The sequence below is a fragment of the Bos indicus genome, chromosome 17 (genome assembly GCF_029378745.1).
Source record: "Bos indicus isolate NIAB-ARS_2022 breed Sahiwal x Tharparkar chromosome 17, NIAB-ARS_B.indTharparkar_mat_pri_1.0, whole genome shotgun sequence".
Lineage (NCBI taxonomy): Eukaryota > Metazoa > Chordata > Mammalia > Artiodactyla > Bovidae > Bos > Bos indicus.
Window position 1 is genome coordinate 14,444,444 of NC_091776.1, and position 24,225 is coordinate 14,468,668.

General features: G+C 42.1%; 1 protein-coding gene across 1 annotated transcript in view; it reads left to right on the plus strand.

Moving 5' to 3' along the window:
- The window catches only part of LOC109571539 (FRAS1-related extracellular matrix protein 3-like), a 108,003-nt gene extending 85,370 nt beyond the window's left edge, over positions 1–22,633 (plus strand). The window contains 3 exon segments of the mRNA XM_070769059.1: positions 9,245–9,496; positions 17,832–17,981; positions 22,219–22,633. Coding sequence (XP_070625160.1) covers positions 9,245–9,496; positions 17,832–17,981; positions 22,219–22,493 — 677 coding nt within the window. The 3' untranslated portion in view covers positions 22,494–22,633.
- Positions 22,634–24,225: the final 1,592 nt, after the last annotated feature.

Consider the following 24,225-nt stretch of genomic DNA (forward strand, 5'->3'; position numbering starts at 1 on the left):
AGTCCTGTAGCTACTGCTGAATTTTCCAAATTTGCTGGTGTATTAAATACAGCACTTTAACAGCATCATCTTTTAGGATTTTAAATAGCTCAGCTGGAATTCCATTACTTCCACTAGCTTTGTTTGTAGTAATGCTTCCTGAGGCCCACTTGACTTCACACTCCAGGATGACTCAACTTTTCCCCTGGTATTACCCGGTGTGGGAAAAGCAGCAAGAAGAAAAACAAGGTGAGGTAGTCCTTGAGGACTTCTTGGCTAGTTGATCCCCAGAAGGATGTGCCAGCCCTCTTTCCCAGGTCCACACAGAGCTTTAGTTGGAGTCTTTGCAGAGGAACAAGGGCCTGGGTCTTTAGGGCAGTGGCCGCAGGTGGGCGGAGCCGCTGACGGAGGAAGTGCCCTCATCCTCTGCTCAGGATTCCCGCCGGGCTACTTCCGGTACCGGTGGCATATTTTCTGTCCACAAGCAGTGTCTGGAGGACAATGATTCTATGCATGGGAGAAATAAAGTGATAAACAATCCAATTTGGAAGATTGTATATAATTGCTAAAATGGGAGAGGCCACCCCTCTGCCTCTGGAAAGAGCTACCCTGTAGGATGACAAGCAGAGGAAACAGAGAGCTCAGAGGGTCTGACAGTGTGATATGGAGATGTCTCCACCTCAAGTGGGAAAAGTTACACCCAAACTCAACTCACCTCCCTGCAAGGGGATTAGGTTCAAAAGAGCTGGTGTTCCCAGAAAACTCCCTGCATAGCTGACACATGCAGCTCAGACTGCTTGGCACCTGAGCTTTACCCTTTGATTCCTCACACTAAGGACTGTTCTCATGCTTGCAGTAAAAAGTTTAAAGAGAGACAGTATAACAGAGTCAGGGGCCTTACCTAGAGTATGAAACCAGGACGTGCACAGTTGCATCCTGATTCTTCTGCACCTCTGTGAGATTATAAGACAGCAAGAAGCTGCACAGTTTGCATGCACATTCAAGTAGCATTGTGGTATTCGTCGTCACCTACTCTCCATAGATACTTAAATATCTCAGTACATAAAAGTTTAATTTGGTTATTTAAACCTTTCTGAAAGTCTTGCTAAAATAAATGCTTACCAATTACTTATTTTCATGAATAAAATAAGCATGAGCTGATGTGTAAACAGTTGAATGGAAAGCAGACTCATTCTTTGTACATTAATCATAATTTACAGATGCTAAACATGTATTCTACTTATAAGTAGGTGAAAGAAGTAACTAGTTTTATGCTGTGGTTTCATGGGGACCTCAAGGTCCCAGAATATCATCAGTGTCCTCAGACAATGATGCAGAGGTATTATATTTAAAAAAAAAAAAAAACAGTTGGGAGAGGAAAAGAGCTAGAGGAATAAATTCTCCCTCATTGGCTATGTTGGAAAAGGACATGGAAATTAGACACTTCTTAGCCTTGTCTTATTCTCAAGATAAATGTCATCTGTCTTTTTCTTCTCATTAGTCACTTTCTTATTAGGAAATTGCTCTGATTGGAAAGACAGCCAATGAAGAGCAAACCACAGGATGTAAAACCAAGAGACCAGAAACAGCATTGAATCATCCTGTGGTTTTGGTCAACCCCAAGTCAAACATGCTGAGGCTTTTCAATAATCAACTTTATCCAGTTGAAAGGGATGGTGTGGTCAGCCACAGTCATGTGTCACCCCACTTCTCTGATTTGCTGTTTCTCTGGGTAAAGTTAAGGAGGAGGTGAAAAGCAGTTTCCAAGCACATTCAGCAAAAGACTCTCTTTATTCTTTCCTTTAAAAAAAAAATCTGTTTATTTATTTATTTGGTCATAGTTGTGTATGTTAAGTCATAGAAGTTATACCTTGCATCTCAGAGGAGTTCTTTGGATGATTTTAAAGCTCCTTGACTCTAGGTCTACTGAGGGTAAATGCTCTTGCATATCAAAACATGTCTTTATTTCAACCTCAGTCTTGAAATTCTAGATTGACAGTTACTATCTCAAAGCACTTTGAAGTTATTATTCCATTGTCTTCCAGCTTCCATTGTCTTGTCAAGAAGTCTGCTCTTAGTCTAAAAGTCATCTTTGTAATGAACTATCTTTTCTATGCATTTAAGATATTTCTCACATGATTTGATCTGAATCTGTGAAAAGACCTGGGGACTTTCCTTGAAGAAGTTTTTCTCCAAGGAGGATTTGCAATGCTTCTTCTGGCATCTGAGAACAATGCTGACCCAGAAACACTCCTGCTCCCCTGCATCCCGAACCAGATCCCAGAGTTTCAGGCTCAGCTCCCTGATGGGCCACAGCCCAGTCTCCCTTCAGTGCCGACTCTGAATTCCAGCTAGAGTGGGATTTGCTTCTCTAGCTATTGAGGGGTTAGGGCTCGGTGGTTTTAGGGTATTGTTTTTGTTTTGTTTTGCCCCTTGATGATTTCTGTTACTTCCTATGAGCACAGAAAAGATGGAATAATTAGTTCTTCTAAATATTTTGTAGTGAGAGAGCATCTAAGAATACCTAGCAAGCCAAATTGCTGCGAACAGAAGTCTCAAAGACTCCTCTAGACAGACAGTTCCATGCTGCTCCAACCCTGTCCCTCATCTCCCCCGAGTCGTGGACTTTTCTAGGCATGAAACGAACTGTGCCAGTGGGGTTCCAACACTGTCTGATTTAATCAGGAATTAGATGCTGTGCTTTTAAAGAAAGGTGATTTCTTGTCTCACTGCCCTATTAAAGATACATATTAAAGGAAATTTGTATGCTTAAAGAATGTATCATGTATAATCAAGAAGGTATAATCAAGTAATATAATAAGACAAAGTGGGGAAGTTAAAAAATGCTCTAATCAGAAGATGAAGCTTTGACTCCTGGACAAGACACTGGGGTGTTCTCTGCCTCAGTTTCTTCATTGATAAAATACCCTGCATGCTTAGTCGCTCAGTCATGTCCAACTCTTTAGGACCCTTCAGACTGTTAGCCCACCAGGCTTCCCTGTCCATGGGATTCTCCAGGCAAGAATACTGGAGTGGGTTGCCATTTCCTCCTCCAGGGGATCTTCCTGACCCAGGGACCGAACCCGTGTCTCCTGCATGTCCTGTATTGGCAAGTGGATTCTTTGCTACCAGCACCACCTGGGAAGCTTCCCTTAAGACTGAGAGCCAGCTGCTAAAGTGTCTTTATGAAAGCAACCTGGAAATGACACGTCAGTGCTCCTTGGAGACTCTATTAAATAAGGGGTTTGTCCAGATCATAGCGAGAGACCTCAGTGTGTATCTCAAGTTACATCTGATGTTTTGGAAACAAAACTTTCTCCTCTAACTCTTGGGGATTCTTAACTTGCTATCAATAAAATAGAGCCTTCTTTTATAACTAAAATAAATACCAGTATTCCATGTTCTTGACTGTTCCATATAACTGATCAAATGGTTTCCCAAAGTAAAATTTCCAGAATCCTAGGGAGAAGGGACCATTTAGGCAAACTGAATATTTTGATTACATGAGACGTAATTAAACTATCTTTTTTCCCCCACCAACTCTCATTTTTAAAAGCTTGTATGGATTGTTTTGCTGTTTTAGCAGAATTCCACGAGTCAAATGATTTTCAATAAGAGTTATAGTTCAGTCTTATTATTTAACCCAGAAATCTACCTACTTAAATGCATTTGTACTTCAATCAGCAGAGCTGTCAGATGAAAGAAAATTAAATAGGAAGGGGAAAAATATCAGTCACTTTTGTTTCATGAATTGTGATAAATCAATATTCAACTATTCATTAGGTGAAATATATTGGGAAATATATTTAATAAAGATTTATAAAGATAATATTGGGTACTTACTCTGCAAGTCTAGTGTGTATCTGCTTCTAATATTTATTCAGAATGGCTGAATGTGTAGTTTCTGACAGGGATTTTTGTTTGTTTGTTTTTACACTGCCTTTCTTACCTTCTTATTCTGCATTCTAGATGACTAGGGGAAAATAAAAAAGTATATTCTCCAATGTATATTAAATTTCAGGCTCTTAAAAAACATATCAACTAATGCTTGTTACTTAATCAGATTGTTATAAGAATTTATGACTTTTTTCCTTTTGGTGTGTATACCTTGGAACATAAAAAGTCTCCTTTACAGAGTTTCTCATCACTTCCTATGGGCTTTCTAGATTGCCAGCTACTTATTTTCTTATTTACTTGGGGACTGCCTGTCTCTAGTACTTGATAGCTCTTGCCTCTGACATCCTAAGAACCAACTTCTCCTTCTTTACTTCAGTTTCAAGAGCTCTTTCATGAGTAGATTTCCCAGGACTGAGCAGGGTGGAAATGTCATAGAGGAATAAAATTTCAAAGCACAGGCTGGCCCTGGAAGTTGGCTGATTTCCTCACCAAGTGATAATCCCCCTTGTAAGCCGTCCATTTCTAACAGTTTCTCTCTCTGCCCTAGCCAGTATGTTTTGCGCTCATTGATTTTTCCAGCTCTAACTTTTTCTAGGTTCCTGGAATGACAAACCAGTCAATTTGTTGTTTCCTATTAATTCTAAAACTTGTTGCATTGAAAAATCATCTTGAGACACTTTGTGAGTCAGTGCCCTTCTGAGCAAGTCCTCTGAAGTCAATTTGAAAACAATTTTTATTTTTTAACAAGCTATATTTATATGTGTAGTGCACACTCATAGATGTCAACTTGTACGTGTGTTGATTCATATTAGCAAGAAGAAGGTGGATGTTGGTGTCAGCATGCATATATGCATTTACCTTAGCTATAAGCAAGACAGACCCTTGAAGGACCTAGAATGTCCCATCTAGAGGCTCACTGTCATATCCCCATCGCTTCTTGTTAAGAAGTGTGATGGGAAATAACTGTGCTTTACAAAAATTGCTTATTTGATATATTGAGTTATTTTTTTCCTTAAATGGGTGTTTCCAGTTTTGATATTGGATTGTAGGAGTTCACTGTGTATTCTGGAGTCAGAGTCTCCCCCACTCACCCCCCTCCCCACACACAGTATGTGAGATCTTAATTTCCCAGCCAAAATTCAAAACTGTGCCTGCTGCAGTAGAAGCATGGAGTCTTAACCACTGGACCACCAAGGAATACCCTATGGAGTTATTTTAAACAGTCTTTGTCTCCTAAAACTGTTCTGTCTAAATCATTTCAATTACTGTGATTACTCTTTACTCTTTTAGCTCCATACTTGTGTGTACTATGTTTTTAACACCAAAAAAAAAGGGGGGGCATTAAATTGCACTGTTGGTGGGATTGTGACATGGTATCTAATTGCTATGGAAAACACTACAAAGGGGCCTCAAAAAATTAAAAATAGACCTACCGTATGGCTTCCCTGATAGCTCAGTTGGTAAAGAATCTGCCTTCGATGCAGAAGACCCCAGTTTGATTCCTGGGTCAGGAAGATCTGCTGAAGAAGGGATAGGCTACCCACTCAAGTATTCCTGGGCTTCCCTTGTGGCTCAGCTGGTAAAGAAATCCACCTGCAATGCAGGAGACCGGGGTTTGATCCATGGGCTGGGAAGATCCCCTGGAGAAGGGAAAGGCTACCCACTCCAGTATTCTGGTCTGGAGAATCCATGGACTGTATAATCCATGGGGTCCCAAAAAGTTGGACACGATTGAGCAACTTTCACCTTCATGGTCCAACAATCCTACATCTAGGTGAGTGAAAATTGCCCAGTCATGTCCTACCTTTGCACCCCATGGACTATACTATACAGTCCATGGAGTTCTCCAGGCCAGAATACTGGAGTGAATATCTATTCCCTTCTCCAGGGGATCTTCCCAAACCAGGGATTGAACCCAGTCTCCCATGCTTCAGGTGGATTCTTTACCAGCTGAGCCACCAGGGAAATCCAATAAATATACCTATACAACCAGGTATATATCCAGAAAAATTAAAAGCAAGGTCTCAATATATTTGCACACCTGTTTTTGTAGCAACATTATTCATAATAACCAAGCGATGAAGCCACCCAAGTGTCTATGACTGGATGAATGGATAAACAAAATGTGATATATCCATGCAATGAAACATTGTTCAACCCTTAAGAAAAACATATATTTCTGCTTTATTGACTATGCCAAAGCCTTTGACTGTGTGGATCACAAGAAACTCTGGAAAATTCTGAAAGAGATGGGAATACCAGACCACCTGACCTGCCTTTTGAGAAATCTGTATGCAGGTCAGGAAGCAACAGTTAGAACTGGACATGGAACAACAGACTGGTTCCAAATAGGAAAAGGAGTATGTCAAGGCTGTATATTGTCACCCTGCTTATTTAACTTAAATGCAGAGTACATCATGAGAAACGCTGGGCTGGAAGAAGCTCAAGCTGGAATCAAGATTGCCAGGAGAAATATCAATAACCTCAGATATGCAGATGACACCACCCTTATGGCATAAAGTGAAGAGGAACTAAAAAGCCTCTTGATGAAAGTGAAAGTGGAGAGTGAAAAAGTTGGCTTAAAGCTCAACATTCAGAAAACAAAGATCATGGCATTTGGTCCCATCACTTCATGGGAAATGGATGGGGAAACAGTGGAAACAGTGTCAGACTTTATTTTTTTGGGCTCCAAAATCACTGCAGATGGTGACTGCAGCCATGAAATTAAAAGACGCTTACTCCTTGGAAGGAAAGTTATGATCAACCTAGATAGCATATTGAAAAGCAGAGACATTACTTTGCCAACAAAGGTCCATCTAGTCAAGGCTATGGTTTTTCCTGTGGTCATGTATGGATGTGAGAGTTGGACTGTGAAGAAAGCTGAGCGCCGAAGAATTGATGCTTTTGAACTGTGGTTTTGGAGAAGACTCTTGAGAGTCCCTTGGACTGCAAGGAGATCCAACCAGTCCATTCTGAAGGAGATCAGCCCTGGGATTTCTTTGGAAGGAATGATGCTGAAGCTGAAGCTCCAGTACTTTGGCCACCTCATGAGAAGAGTTGACTCATTGGAAAAGACTCTGATGCTGGGAGGGATTGGGGGCAGGAGGAGAAGGGGACGACAGAGAATGAGATGGCTGGATGGCATCACTGACTCAATGGACGTGAGTCTGGGTGAACTCCAGGAGTTGGTGATGGACAGGGAGGCCTGGTGTGCTGCGATTCATATGTGTGGTGTTCTTCGATTCATATGTGCAGTCCTGGGGTCGCAGAGAGTCGGACATGACTGAGCGACTGAACTGAAGTGAACTGAACTGAAGAAAGAAGGAAGATTCTTGCAACATAGATGAAACTTGAGGACATTATGCTAAGTGAAATAGCCAGTAACAAAAAGACAAGTACTATAAGATTCCACTTAACGGAAGTACCCAGAGTAGACAAATTCATAGAGACAAAAAGTAGAAAGGTGAATGCCAGAGATGGGGGCAGGAGGCAGTGGCGAGGTGTTTAATGGGTACATATTTTCAGTTTTTTTTTGTAAGATGAAAAAAGATATGAAGATTTTTTCAATAACATGAACAGATACACTTAAAAATAGTTAAGATGGTACATTTAGGTTATATTTATTTTATCACAAGGAAAATAATGCACTAGATCCCAGAAACCCCACTCCTAAGTATTTACTCAAGAGAAATAAAAATGACATACTGACTCAAAGAACTGAATTTGAATATCCCTGGCAGCATTATTCAGAATAACTTAAAAACTGGGAACAACCTAAATTATCAACTGGTAAATGGAAAAACAAATTGTGATGTAACCACACAATGGAGAACCCTATTCAAGAGTAAGAAGGAAAAAAATCCTGACACATTGATGAATCTTAAAAGCATTATGCTAAATGAAACAAATCAGACGCAAAAGACTACAAACTGCCTGATTTTATTTACATGGAATTCTCATAAAGCAAATAAGTCTATAGTGACAAGAGAATGGATGAGTGGTTTCCAGGGCTTGGAGACAAGGAAGAAGATGGATTACCTGGGGTACATGTGTTGGCAGATAAAAAATATTCTATACTATGCTTGTGGTAATGGGTGCATGATTATATGTATTTGTTAAAACTCATCAAATAGTGCATTTAAATTAGGGAACCTTGACATGTGTAAATTACTATAATTAAAATTTTAAATGCACTGTCTCTAAACTGAAATTCAGTCCATCTTGTATTCTTTATAAAATAACAAGTAATTCCGTGGCTATATTTTAGTATCACACAAAGAACTCTATCTAGGGCGTAAGAGTCAGATTACTGAGATGCGACTCATTGGAAAAGATCCTGATGCTGGGAAAAATTGAGAGCAAGAGAAGAGGGAGGCAACAGGGTATGAGATGGTTGGATGGCATCACTGACTCAATGAATAAGAGTTTGAGCAAACTCAGGGAGAGAGTGAAGGACAGGGAAGCCTGGCGTGCTACAGTTCATGGAGTCGCAAAGTCAGATACAACTTAAAGACTGATCGTGAATGACAGCTTACAGCTGCCATGGGACGGGCAGGGGCGGGAGCAAATCCATACATTGTCATGGTATAGATTCTCTGGTCATAATTTATCTGTACTTCAGTCTTCCAGTCTATAATATGAACAAATTAAGCTAAACCACCCTATGATCCTTCAGTTTATTTAGTCCCTAATCTAAACAAAACTTATTCAGTATATACCCTTTTCAAAGATTCTGATGCTGGGAAAGACTGAGGGCAGGAAGAGAAAGGAATGACAAAGGATGAGATGGTTGGATGGGATCACTGACTCACTGGACATGAGTTTGAGCAAAACTCTGGGAGATGGTGAAGGACAGGGAAGCCTGGCGTGCTGCAGTCCATAGGGTCGCAAAGAGTCGGGCATGACTGAGCAGCTGAACAACAACAGTAGTTCAAAGACCACTAACTGTGAATCGTGCCAGAATATCCGGGTCTGTTTTAAAAGTCTTCTAATTACCATATTAATATTCATGACTGTAAGAGATAAGTGTGCCTTATAATTCAGAGAGCTGTTATTTTAAAAATGCCACTTCCTGGTGGCTCAGACAATAAAGAATCTGCGTGCAATGCAGGGGTCCTGGATTCAATCCATGGGTCAGGAAGACCCCCTGGAGAAAGGAATGGCTACCCCAAGAATACCCAGTATTCTGACCTAGAGAATTCCATGGACGAAGGAGTCTGGCGGGCTACAGTCGAACACGAGTCAAACACGACAGCAACTATTCTCATTCTCTATTATCTAAAAATAGTTTGAAGACCCCATGGGGAACAGGTTTCCTGTTTAGAATTGTTTCTTCTTACTTTCTCTGTTCTATCTCCTGTCTCCATAGGTTCTGCCATAGGCACCCTTTCTTCTTCAGGGTTATCTTTCTCTGACTACATCTCACGTCCAAAAGACCACACCAGCAGCCTCCATTTTGACAAGGATGAGGCTGAGAACACCTGCCAAGTCCTGATCATCAATGACTCTCTTTATGAAGAGGAGGAATCCTTCAGCGTTTCACTGAGCCTGCCAAAGGGAGGGCAACTGGGGGCCAAATTCCCCACCGCCAAGGTGATAATTCTGGCTGAATGTGATGATGGTAAGCCTATTTCCTGTTTTCCACTCTTGGTAATAGCTGCTTTCTTCTCATCCTTTCCCTAAACAGTTAAAAGATAAATCAAGCTTAAATGACCTATGAAAGGAATTGTTGATGTTGCTCCTTCTCTAACATCTCTGAGTGGCTTTTCAGATACATAGTTATCACCAATACCAAGGACAATGCAGCGATGTAGAAAGATTAAATATTTGTGTGTGAGTGTGTTAAATTATTTTTAAAAAGCACATCCCAAGGAAGTGACCTAAGACTTAAGGAAGCCAAGAAGAGGACCTAACTTAAATGTCTGATCACTCAACCAGGACTGCTCCACCCGACACTCATCTTAGCAGTCCAAGGAGCCTCCCTCCCAACAATGGGAACATGAGTCTACAAGTGGGACAAGGGTGCCATGAAGCTCCCATGTGTAGGCATGCAGATCTCTTTTCCTAGCTCTACCCGGCTGGGAGTTTGGCTCTAGTCCCAGCTGAAGCACAGAGCCAGACAAGAATAGGATGCTCTTCACTCCTCGAAACCAACCCCTCCCAACCCCTGACTCCCAATACCAAGCCCAGTATTACTTTCTTAGTAATTGCTCTTTCTACAAGAGGCACTTTTAAGAGAAAATATTGATAAAGACAAGGACAGCATCTGACTATTTTATAATGAGTCTCAAATTAGATTGACCACTTCATCTCTCAAATATACCTCTGTCAGGATTTGAGTGGCTGTGAGTTGCTGTGTTCAGATCTAGATAGGATCAGATTGGGTGGCTATCACAGACCCAAAATTTGTGTGAATGCATAGATACAGTGCAGAGCTTCCATGAAACTGAGAGTCGTGTCAAGAGATAAACCAGGTGGAGCAGAGGTTGAAGAGTGTATGTGCTCTTTAGTTGGGGATGAAAATTTATCATGTATTATATCATTCTGGGGCTTCCCTGGTGGCTCAGATGGTAAAGAATCTGCCTGCAAACAGGAGACCCAGGTTTGATCCCTGGGTCAGAAAGATCCCCTGGAAAAGGAAATGGCAGCCCACTATAGTATTTTTGCCTGGAAATCCCACAGACAGCAGAGCCTGGAGGGCTACAGTCCAAGGGGTCCTATTGTTCTAGGACAAAGGAAAACATGAGTGAGATTAAAGTTGTTTGGTTTTTGTTTGTTTGGTCTCCTAAATTTTGTTTGTTGATATTACATCCTGTGGACAAGATCTCAGAATGCTGTGAAAGGCCAATTTTGCTCTACTTAAAAAAAAAAAAAATTGCCAGGGACAAAGTTCAGTTCCCAAATATACTTTTACAAGTCTCAAGAGAAGAATAAGTATAGACTCTGATGTCTATACCAGGGCTTCCCTGGTAGCTCAGACGGTAAAGCATCTGCCTACAAGGCAGGAGACCTGGCTTTGATCCCTGGGTCAGGAAGATCCCCTGGAGAAGGAAATGGCAACCCACTCCAGTATTCATGCCTGGAAAATCCCATGGACCGAGGAGCCTGGTAGGCTACAGTGCACAGGGTTGCAAAGAGTCGGACACAACCGAGTGACTTCACTTCACTTCTGATGTCTATGCATTCTCCATTGTGTAATTTCTTTTCAAAAATTGCCCCCTTAGAATTAAGATAACTATCGTTTTTCTTAAAATAATGCATATGACAGTTCAATATAAAAAATGCTAACAACTCAATCAAAAAATAAGCAGATCTAAATAGACATTTCTCCAAAGAGAACATACCGATGGCCAATAAACACATGAAAAAATGCTCAACGTCACTATTAGAAATGGCAAGTCAAAACTACAGTGAGACATCACCTCACTCCAGTCAGAATGACCATCATCAAAAAGCCTATATCTAATAAATGCTGGAGAGGGTGTGGAGAAAAAGAAGCCCTCCTATGCTGTTAGTGGGAATGTAAATTGGTGTAGCCACTGCGGAGAACAGTATGGAGGTCCCTTAAGAAATCAAAAACACAGTTGTCATATGATCCCGCATTCCTACTTCTGGCTATGTATCTGGAGAAAATTGTAATTCAAAAAGATACATGCTTCCCAGTGTTGACTGCAGCACTGTTTACAGTAGCCAAGACATGGAAGCAACCTCAACGTCCATCAGCAGATGAGTGGATAAAGATGTGGTGTGTATATACATACAACGGAATATTGCTCAGTATACTCAATTTTCAGTATACTCAAGTAGAAATTTAGAATTTCTATTCTATTCTCTGTGAAACCAAAGAGATATTAAGGACTGTCTACCAAGAACAAATTTTGCCATTCATGATACCAATGGTTCCTTTGAATGGTGCCATTATATTTTGGCCTTGAGGAAACCACCACAGTGATTACTAGCACACCTACTACGTGATGCTAATCGTTTGGACTACTTTTGTGAAATGATAAGTCCCCTAATTCAGCATTTAAGCAAAGACACTGATCAAATTCGATCACATCTCAGGAAGTAGTTCCATTGCCCTTTCAGCCAGGAATGAAAACATGTGTCCTACAAAACTGACTACTTGAAAGAAATTGGGAAAAGTCCACACTCATTTTCCAGGGTTAGCATTTGTGTCTAGTAGGCCAGTCTGCTGCTGCTGCTGCTGCTAAGTCGCTTCAGTCATGTCCGACTCTGTGCGACCCCATAGACGGCAGCCCACCAGGCTCCTCCATCCCTGGGATTCTCCAGGCAAGAACACTGGAGTGGGTGCCATTGCCTTCTCCAGAAACTTGTACACTAGCGACTCCTAAATCTCCAGCCCTGACTTGATTCTCGAACTCCGGATTCACACATTAACACCTTTCCACCCCTAGCCAAGACTGTTTCCTCTCCTATCTTCCCAACTGAGTTTATGAAGATCCCATCCCCACTCTGGCAGGGCATCCTAGAAGCTACCTACGTCCAATCACTGGATGCTGCTCAGGACACTGACTACATCCATCTCTCCCACTCCATCATCATGTCCCACTCCATTACTGGTATATACATCAGAGAACATTTCAAACCATTCTCATGTCTCACCTGGATAATTGCAATAGCTTCCTAATTAGTAGCCCTAGCTCTTCCTTAAATCTGTGGCCCAAACCGAAGTTGTATAGATGTACAGAAAACAAACAAAAAAACCAACCACCTTTCCACTACTTAAAATTGGCCCCTATATTTTTGTGTATGGTGTTAGAAAGTGTTTTAGTTTCATTCTTTTACAAGTGGCTGACCAGTTTTCCCAGCACCACTTGTTAAAGAGATTGTCTTTAATCCATTGTATATTCTTGCCTCCTTTGTCAAAGATAAGGTGTCCCTAGGTGCGTGGATTTATCTCTGGGCTTTCTATTTTGTTCCATTGATCTACATTTCTGTCTTTGTGCCAGTACCATACGGTCTTGATGACTGTGGCTTTGTAGTAGAGCCTGAAGTCAGGCAGGTTGATTCCTCCAGTTCCATCCTTCTTTCTCAAAATAAACTCAAAATGGATTAAATATCTAAACTTAAGACTGGAAACTATAACACTCCTAGAGGAGAACATAGACAAAATACTCTCTGACACAAATCACAGCAGGATCCTCTATGACCTCCCAGAATATTGGAAATAAAAGCAAAAATAAACAAATGGGACCTAATTAAAATGAAAAGCTTCTGCACAACAAAGGAAACTATAAGCAAGGTGAAAAGACAGCCTTCAGAATGGGAGGAAATAATAGCAAATGAAGCAACTGACAAAGAATTAATCTCAAAAATATACAAGCAGCTCCTGCAGCTCAATTCCAGAAAAACAAATGACCCAATCAAAAAATGGCCCAAAGAACTAAACAGACATTTCTCCAAAGAAGACATATAATGGCTAACAAACACATGAAAAGATGCTCAACATCACTCATTATCAGAGAAATGCAAATCAAAAGCACAATGAGGTACCATCTCACACCAGTCAGAATGGCTGCGATCCAAAAGTCTACAAGCAATAAATGCTGGAGAGGGTGTGGAGAAAAGGGAACCCTCTTACACTGCTGGTGGGAATGCAAACTAGTACAGCCACTATGGAGAATAGTGTGGAGATTCCTTAAAAAACTGGAAATAGAACTGCCATATGATCCAGCAATCCCACTGCTGGACATACGTACCAAGGAAACCAGAATCGAAAGAGACACGTGCACCCCAATGTTCATCGCAGCAGTGTTTACAATAGCCAGGACATGGAAGCAACCTAGATGTCCATCAGCAGACGAATGGATAAGAAAGCTGTGGTACATATACACAGTGGAATATTACTCAGCCATTAAAAATAATGCATTTGAATCAGTTCTAATGAGGTGGATGAAACTGGAGCCTATTATACACAGTGAAGTAAGCCAGAAGGAAAAACGCCAATACAGTATACTAACGCATATATATGGAATTTAGAAAGATGGTAACGATGACCCTGTATGAGAGACAGCAAAAGAGACACAGATGTATAGAACAGTCTTTTGGACTCTGTGGGAGAGGGTGAGGGTGGGATGATTTGGGAGAATGGCATTGAAACATGTATAATATCATATATGAAATGAATCACCAGTCCAGGTTTGATGCATGATACAGGATGCTTGGGGCTAGTGCACTGGGACAACCCAGAGGGATGGTATGGGGAGGGAGGTGGGAATGGGGTTCAGGATGGGGAACACGTGTACACCTGGGGCAGATTCATATCGATGTATAGCAAAACCAATAGAATATTGTAAAGTAATTAGCCTCCAATTAAAATAAATAAATTTTTAAAAATTAAAAAAATTGGCCCCTATATTCTAAGGAGAGTCTAGAAAGTGAAGTCCTATCTACTTAAAGTGGATCCAAGTTTCTGTAGGCTCTGATTTCTCCCTTCCTCTCAAAACTCATCCCCTCATTCATCTACTCTCACCTTAAACGTTTCCAAGAAATGCCCTCTTTTATTCCTTCCCAAACACTAGGCTTGTCATGCTTCTGGGCCTTTCTTTTTCATATGAGCCACTCTGTTAGGAACATTCTTCCCACTATTCTCATGGATCAATTCTCATTCATTCTTTGAGCCTAGCACAGTTATTGTCTTCCAAGACTCCTCCTTCTGAGCCTTGAGGTGGTCCCTTCTTTTGTCAGCGCACTCAGGGTTAGCTGATGGGCATCAGAGTGGCTGCCCCATAGTCAGAACACATAGAGGATGCTCAAAAGATGTCTGTTTAGCTGAACTAAAAAACATTAAACTTAACTTCATGAAACCAGATGTTAAAAAACTGATACTGACTCATTGGCATTGCCTATCCCTTTTCTAAAGATCCAGAAACTGTTGAAATGAACTGTTCCAGAGTTTTTCTAGTGATTCTTCTAGTGAAACCCTCTTGTTTCCAGAATCTATTTTGTCTTCCGAGGTAATTGAGAAAACATCTCCCAGTCTTCCGTCTCTTGGCCTCTCTCCTGTTCAGGGTGGTTTGGCAAAGTTTAACAACAGTGTGTCTGTTCCTTCACCTGTTAAGTCCTCTTTGGACCTTGGTATGAAATTTCTCTGAATCTGCACAGTGAACTCATTTTTAAATGATGGTCATATCTCTCTCGAAAGTTTCCCTTTCCACTTTGTCGCATTTCTTTTTCTTATTTCCATTTAAAGGGCATTTTCTTTTAAAGTAGAGAAAAGCACAGCTATGGCTGTAGAATCCATTTAACATAAGTGGTCAAAACACTCTACTCTAATAACTGCCCACCCATAAGAATCATTGTCAGCATCTCAGTTTTTTAAACAGACCTTGAGTGACAACTACTTAGAGATACTGCTGGGCTGCACAGAGCATCTCTTTCCTCTATTTGAACAAATCTCCTTATGCTCAGTATACAGAGCATCTCAGAAGAATTTCACGATTTTTCTTCTAAGTGACGCTGTCCTCCTCTTACATCCTGTATTTTAAAGTATTCAGAGAGGCTTGATTCTTACATTTTTTTTCTGAACAGTGACATAACTCAATTTTTTTTTAATCTTTCTTACCTTTATCCCTTCCCTAATACCACACAGAGTAAATTCTCTGCTAAATAAGCAGATCCGTTAGTCTCAACTTTAAAAAAATATAATTTGTAGTAAGTTCAAAGTATATCAGAAGTGAATTAAAATTAGCCACTCGACAAATTCTTGAATATAACACACCAACCAAACTGTTTCTAAGGGGATGTGGAATGTGGTCGCTGGTCTTGAGCCATTGGTAAGGCTCTGATAACACAGAACAGCGTGTAAGAATGGCAGCTTTAACATTTTAACTCTTTAAAGAGGTGCTAAATCACGAGACCACGATAAGGCTAAAGTGTGTCACCTACAATGTGGAGGAAACTGGCTGTATCTGGAAAACCTCAGGGTAGGAGATATGCTGATTAGTTGCTCTCACAGATAAGCAAACAAGAGGGAGTGCATTAGGATGAGGCAGTATCCCTAGAGTATATCAAGCAAAGGATGCAGGAGGCTTGTCCTGGACCAGATGTGAGCCACGCGCGCAGAAGAGATCCAGAATGGACCTGTCTCAGGCTTGTCCAATAGCACCATCTAGAGGGATGAACAATCCCCACAGAAGCACCACCAAATGCTAATTAATGAGGAAGGATTAATGATCAGCCAGGATAGGGATGCAGACTGAAGGGCCTTAGCACGCACACATCCTTAACAAGCAGATGGCAGATGAGAAGTACCATGGGAATGAGAGATCTCCAAAGAACACACCAAAGTGCCCATGAGAAACAGAATCTGCTCGCTTCCAATCTTCTAAGACCCAAGAGTGTGGTCACCATGATAAAACCCATCAAGATCTTGTCTGCTTCTCTTGTCCACCCTGTTTCCTGTCCAAGCTTAGAGGTATCCGAAACATCAGCCAGCAACAATGGAGGGGTGGAGTGAAACTTCTGAGTCAGAAAGAGAGGATGGGGACTTCACTGGTCTAAGTGGCTAAGACTTGGTGTATTTCCAATGCTGGGGGTCTGGTCTCCACCCCTGGTCAGGGAACTAGATCCCACCTGCAGCAACTAAAGATCCTGCTTGCCACATATAAGACCCAATGCAGCCAAAAAAAGAAATAAAAATGTTTACGAGAGAATGATCTCCCCACACACTTTTCTGAGTGCAGACCCCCACCTGTGATGCAGCGGAGGACAGCAAATAGCAAGAGTGACCCATCAGTGCAATTAGTGAGCTGTGCAAAGTGTCAGGCGAGCACGGGATAAGGAACAACTTCCCCCTTAAGGGCATATATGGCCTCCCAGGAGCTTCCCAGGGGACACTAGTGGTAAAGAACCTGATGGCCAACGCAGGAGACATAAAAGACACGGGTTTGATCCCTGGGTCAGGAAGAGAGCATGGCAACCCAATCCAGTATTCATGCCTGGAGAATCCCATGGATCAATGAGCCCGGCAGGCTACACAGCACATAGGATCGCAGAGTCGGGCACAACTGAGCGACTTAGCATGCATGCGTGCACATGACCTCCCAGAGCAGGTTACTCAAAGTCTTACAAAAGGAGTGTGTGAAATTAACATGTTGAGAAGGGAGTTTCAGCTCTGAAGACATCACCAGTGAAGATGGAGGCCCTGACCGGTGCTGTGCTGGCTGCCTGGAGAACTGTTCTGTGTAACAGGCTCAGAGGGCAGAGGGCCAGGAATGGTACGTGAAGACTCCAGAAAGAACTAGTCAGGTTATGAGAGCTCTGGCGCGCTGCCGTCAAACGTCTGGTAAAACTCTCTGCAGCATGAAGAGATCTGCTAAAATGCATCCTGGGTAAATCTGCTTGTTACAGTGGGTTTCTACCTTCCAAAATCCACGTCCACTTTCACCTGCTCTCAGAGTCTGATGCCCACCCTGGCCGCCCTCAGCCTTCTATTCTAGGGGACCCCTTTTTTTGCCTTTGGGGGTAGCAGTTCAGGAATAGAATTGGTCTGTCTTTGTGACAAACTTATGGGATAAGGTGCAGCAGCAGACGCCGAGTTCAAGACCCCTGGCTGGACTGTGCCTCGACATGAAGGGCCCTTCTCCCTTGAGAAAAAAAGCCTCCCTAGTTTCCCACCATCTTTTCCCAAACGATAGCTGGCTTGCCAGAGTTACAGCTAGTTGACCAATTTCCCCCAACTGGGAAACTTCTTTGCACGACAGATCTCTCTTAAAGGAGGAAAATGAATAGAATTCTGATTTTCTAAGCTGTCGTGGCATGAGACTCCTCCTGGATGTGGTCGTGTGTGTGTGTTGCCTGTTTCCTCTCGAGCCTGTGGGACCTATCAAGTCTGGTGACTGTGACAAATGCCCAGGCTCCCGAGGGGCCAGAGGAGACAAGAGTCCTGGGAGGCAGCAGCATTCTTAATTTGTCCCTTCATGTCTCCCCAGAGCCTGCCCTGCACTTTGGAGATGCTGAATATCACGTTGATCAAAGTGCTGGCTCTGTGGAGGTTTGCGTCCGGAGGACAGGCACGGACCTTTCCCAAGCGTCCTCTGTCACCGTGCGCTCCAAGAGAAGAGAGCTGGCCTCAGCAGAAGGTAAGCAGCCCATTTTTAAAATGTGTCACCATCCTGACATTTGTCTAGTCTGTTTAAGTGTACCATGCCAAGTCTTTGTGGAGAGGCTCTGATTTAAATTTTCTCCTCCCTTGCCTTATAGAATGACTTCTGCTGTTTACGCAAGAAACAGAATATTCGAGTAGCAGCCTTACATGACTTGTTGATTCGTTCATTAACTACTTAGGAAAGTGAAGTCGCTCAGTTGTGTCTGACTCTTTGCTACTCCATGGACTGTAGCCTACCAGGCTCCTCTGTGTATGGGATTTCCCAGCACTCGTACTAGAGTGGGTTGCCATTTCCTTCTCCAGGAGATCTTCCCTACCCAGGGATTGAACCTGGGTCTCTTGCATTGTAGGCAGATGCTTTACTGTCTGAGCCACCAGAGAAGTCCCATTAATTACTTGCTTGGGTCCAAATTAACCTTCCGAAGTTAAGAATATTCACTGTGACAACCTAGAGGGGTAGGTAGAATGGGGTGGGAAGTGGAGACAGACTCAAGGGGGAGGGGACATAAGGATATCCATGTTGATGTATTGGCATAAAACAATATGGTGAAGCAATTACGCTCCAATTAAAAATAAATACATTTTTAAAAAGGAATTTTTGTAGGACTTCCCTGGTGACCCAGCAGATAAGAATCCACCTGCCAAGGCAGGGGACATGGGTTCCATCTCTGGGCCGGGGAGACTGCACACACCGCGAGGCAGCTAAGCCCGTGCACCACGACTACTGAGCCCACGTGCCCTAGAGGCTGTGCTCCCCAGCGAGAGGAGCCACACAGCGAGGAACCCATTCCCTGCAACTAGAGAATGCTTGTGCGGAGTAACAAGGGCCAGCACAGCACAAAATAATTAATTTAAAAAAGAATATGTGTAGAGACTAGAAGCTGCTCATAAACACTATGTCATACCAAGGTGTACCCGAGATGACTGAGCAGGTATACCAGCTCCTGGGAGAACCCAGGTACCTACTGGCCCCCCGGGAGGTTAGGAGGCTGTCACTTCTGACTCTCCAGCATTTTCCTTGGCTTCAAGCAGCATGTTCTCACACCCCACTCCCCTTTGCCTTTCTTGATGTGGACAAGCAAAGCCTGGCTGGCAGTATAGTTAAATGGTTCTGAACATCACTTTCTCTGTGTTGAAACTGTCAGCTGCTTTACCAACCAAAACAAATAAACAAAGGAAAAAAAACAAAACAAAACACAGTAGGATTCAGGAAGAGACAGGGAAATTTCCATCTGCATTGAAATCCACATTTTTTCCATTGCTAACAGGGACCTTAATCTCCTGGGATGTGACAGGCAGCGTAATTCAGGATTAGTATTATACAGTCCAAGACAATTGAGGATATGTTAAGATAAAAACTAAAAGCACAAATCTTGCAAATATAACTCAGCAATCTTAACACCTACAGGCACTGACAGGATGTGCAGAGAAAATGTGTCTAAGAAAATGCACACCCGGGTTCAACATGTGCCCGAGACAGTTAAGGGAACTGAAGACAACTTGCTCTGGGGAGAATCACCATATTGTAACACGTCAGTGAATATATCCCATCATATTGTGCTGACACCACTGGTGCTCCTTCTGTTCTTTTGTTGTTGTCTTGCTTTTTTTTTTTTTGGCTTTTCTTTATTCCCTCCTTCTTCGCTTAATTTTCAGGCCAGGCTCTTTCTCACTCTATGTATTTGTGAAACCAAAAGTGAATAGACCAGTTAGTTGGCTCCTTGGACTCTTTTTATGGTTAGGAAAAAAATTAAAATTTATTTAGGTGAATTCCTTTTCATACCAGTAATGACCCTCTGCTAGCCCTCAGGGAGGGATGGACAGATAGAAGTGATCTATGCTTGAGGTCATAACTCATAGGTTTGAACAGGAGCTGTGCAGAAGTAACAGTTTAGACTTGATAATCTCTAGAGTCTAGAAAATACTTGACATCTGCTCAGGTTGGTGAATTAACAATAATAATGATGCACCCATATGTATATCATTATTTATGACATAAAAGTGATTATAATTTATATGTACTGAATGCTTGCTATTTGACAGACTCTGTGCTAGCATCCTTGTTGTAGTATCTCTAATCTTCGCAACAACTTTGGAAAATATCAACAATCTTCTCCATTTTGGTGTTAAAGAAATTGAGACTCAAACAATGAAATAGTTTATCCAAGTAAACAGCAGAATTAACATGTGAACCCAAACTCAGAAGATCCCAAATCCCCTTTCCTTTACTCTCCTGCCTTTGTGCTTTTTCACCATCATTTTGTTTTTTTCATAATGTAATTATCTCAAACTTACAGAAAAGTAATAGGTGCAGTAAAAAGAAAAAAACACGTCCATTGAGAGCAGGTTGCCAATAAATCTGGAACCATCTCTTCAAAAATGTGGAGGCCAACTCCTATAGAGACATTCTCCTGTGTACCCACAATACAAGCTTGAAATCAGGGTACTGATACATGGCTACACGCTCATCTGCAGACCTCATTCAAATTCTACCAGCTGTCCCCCAAATCATTCTTAAAGCAAAAAAGTTCAGTTCAAAATCACATTCTATTTTGTACCATGTCGTTTGGTTTTGTATACCATCTGGACAGTTTCTTGGCTTTCTTTGACTTTTATGACTTTTATATTTTTCAAGATTATAAACCAGGAGGAGGGATAAATTAGGAGTTTGGAATTAACAGATGGACACTACTATACATAAAAATAGATAGTCAACAAGGACCTCCTGTATAGTACAAAGAATTGTACTTAATAGTCTTGTAATAACCTAAATGGGAAAAGACTTTGAGAGCGAACAGATATGTATGTATGTGTAACTGAAATGTCCTGCTGTACACGTGAAACTAACACATCATTGTCAATCAACTATGGGGCTTCCCTGGGAGCTCAGACGGTAAGGAGTCTGCTTGCATTGTAGGAGACCTGGGTTCAATCCTTGGGTCAGGAAGATCCCCTGGAGAAAGAAATGGCAACCACTCCAGTAGTCTTGCCTGGAGAATCCCATGGACAGAGGAGTTGGGTGGGCTGCCGTAACCCACCCGGCTCCTCTGTCCATGGGGTCACAGAGTTGGACACAACTATACTATACTCCAATATAAAATAAAAATTTTAAAGAAATATTACAAATTAGTTTTGTAAAATACCCACCAGGTTGGGCTTGTCTGATTTTCCTCATAATTAGATTCAGGCTCTGCATCTTCAGAAGGAATATCACAGAAATGGTACTGCCTTTTCGCTGCCTTCTAGCCAATGGGACACAATTGCAATTTATCCCACGGTTGGTGATATTAACTTTGATCACTTGGTTAAGGTGGTATGTGCCAGGTTTCTTTACTATGAAGTTTCTTTTCTTCCTTTGTAATTAAGAAGTCTTTTTGTGTTAGTTGCTCAGTCGCATCCAATTCTTTGCAGCCCCATGGACCTGCCAGGCTCTTCTGTTCATGTGATTCTCTGGGCAAGAATTCTGGAGTGGGTTGCCATTCCCTTCTCCAGGGATCTTCCCAACCCAGGGATCAAACCCAGGTCTCCCACATTGCAGGCAGATTCTTTACCATCTGAGCCACGAGGGTAACCCCCAAGAAGTTTTTTATGGGGAGATAATTTGAGACAACGTAAATATTCTATTCTTGCATTTATTTACATATATTACTCAGGGGTTCTTCTTGTATTCTCTTTGATTATAATTTGTCATGACATTGGATGACTTTTTAAATAAATAGCAAAGAAGTGATACAATGAGGTGAGCCAGCTCACAAAATGATTAATAACTGAGAAAATGGCAGGAACTTCACGGCCCAGTAAAACTGAGCAGAATATTTTAAGGTTAAACTAGATGTCTGGGAAAGGTGAATGAGTGAAACCTGGTCAAAATGAAAGTCACAATCGTGGTCTTAACAGTTCCAAATAGAAAAGGGAAATGCCTTCATTAAAACTGAAGTTGCCTTGAGAGCCTTCAGAGTATCGGTGGGATTTTTGTGGAAGTGCTTGGAAGCTGATGGAGAGCATTGGTGGGGATCGCACGTGGTGACCGATGTGTGGTGGTTGTGGCATTTTGTAGAACGTGGAAATCTCCCCTGAGGATCAAGCCAAAAAATATGAGTTTGAAGGTGCCATATACATAGGAAAATGCTAAGGACCAGCCATCTTTCTCTGAAGGAAAACTTTGGGCAGTGACTCCTGCATCTTACTCTTGGCTTTTTCTTTCCCACTAGCTGGATTAGACTACACTGGCATCAGCCAAAAACTGAACTTTGCTCCAGGAGTGCGTGTTCAGATGTTCCGAGTGACAATCCTTGCTGACCTAGGACAGCCCATCTTTGAGAGTTCAGAGCGATTTGAATTACTTCTTCAGATGCCGCTGGGTGCAGCACTTGGAGAGCCCAATAAAACCATTTTCATCAATGACACGGTCACTGACTATAAGCAGAGTGCTTGTCCTCCTTTTGGTTGTTTAAGAGAGAGGAAGCAGCCAAAACAGCTCTCCTAACAACGGCTTCCAGCTCACTACAACCCTGGGATATCAATGGTATTGTACTGTCACTGGTGTTACATACATTCTGGTGATATGCCCAAGTGTAGTGTATGAAACTGTATCAAAATATAGAGGAAGAATAAGCCTACAAAGGATTATTACACTGTGCTCTGCTTTTTCCTTTTTTCTTTTACTTTGTTACCAAGGGCAGTGAAACCCATCGTCGTCAATTAAATCAACAGTTAAGAACAAAAGGCTCAACCTTTGTCCATTGATGCTGGACAAGAAGCACATTTCAGCTAGTGATGCCTTCATTCTCTTCCAGTTTTCCAGGTTATACTGCTAAGAGTGCCCTTAGCACTCGTTCCTGACTCTCTCTCCAGATATAGGAGCTGATAAAAACAAGGGTACTCGTACTCAGCATATCACCCTGAACCATTCTAAAAAAGCCAGACTTCCTTCCAGACTGGTTCCCAGGTGGCGCAGCTTATTAGCAAACAGGAATGGAAACTGGAGGTTTGGATCCTTCAGCAGCACCATGTCCATTTTCGAGGTGCATCTGGGCTCCTGCTCTTGAGCTGCCTCATGTTACTGGCCTCCCTTCTACTCAGACGTAAGGCTGACGCCACAGATAAGAAAAATGACCTATCTGTAAGCTGCTTTAACAGCAACCAGACAGGAACTCCACTTGGTAGTGTTGGCAACTCTCAGAAGTCAGTGCACACTCTGTGCTGCAGTGTGCAAGGTCTTCTCTCCAAACTGACCTTGACCTTCCCTAGGAGATATGTTCCCACGGGGACATGTTTCTGACTTCAAACCAGATCAATCATGTCTCCAAAGTGACAATATACAGGAAAAATGTGCTGAGAATAACTTTCCATGTAAAAAAATGGTCCCCTCTGTGAAAGATGACACAATCAACCAAAATCATTCTGTCACCGAGTCCAGTTGACCACTGTCAATCCATCACATCATCCCTATAAGGAGATGATGTTCCTCTACCAAGGAACATCTCGTCTTCACTATAAAAATGAGATGACTCAGCCATCATTAATGACTCACACACTCAGCATGCTGCCTTTTAGTTTCGTAACTGGATTTATAAAATTGAGTAGAAACAAGCAAGTCACAATCCAAAGTTATGTAACATTTGTTCCATGTAAAGGAAAGGGAAAACAACAAGTGTAGCAAGAGGTACTAACTCGGTGCATCTCAAACTTCCTAAGCATCACCGGGAGGGCTTGAGACAGAAATGCAAAGCCTCCCCACCAGATTTCAGCTCAGTAAACTGGAGGACGACCTGAGCATCTGTAATTTTAACAAGCTCCCAGGTGTTTCCACTGCTGCTGTTCCTCCAACCACACAACGGTCCCAAAGTAAATGAGAGGCAATGATTATGATGCCAGTACATGACAACTCACCAGAAAAATCTCTTCTAAAATAATCCGCAGATCCAAAATTAAACATAAAAGCATTTTCGGGTTTCCCAGGTGGTGCTAGTGGTAAGGAACCCACCTGCCACTGCAAGAGACATTAAGATGCGGGTTCTATCCCTGGGTCAGGAAGATCCCCTGAAGGGCATGGCAACCCACTCCAGTATTCATGCCTAGAGAATCCCACAGACAGAGTAGCCTGGCAAGCTACAGTTCAGAGGGTTGCAGTCGGACATGACTGAAGGGACTTAGCACACTCTGAAATAATACTGATCTTCCTCACCTAAACTAAAAAATGTTACCCTGTTGCTATA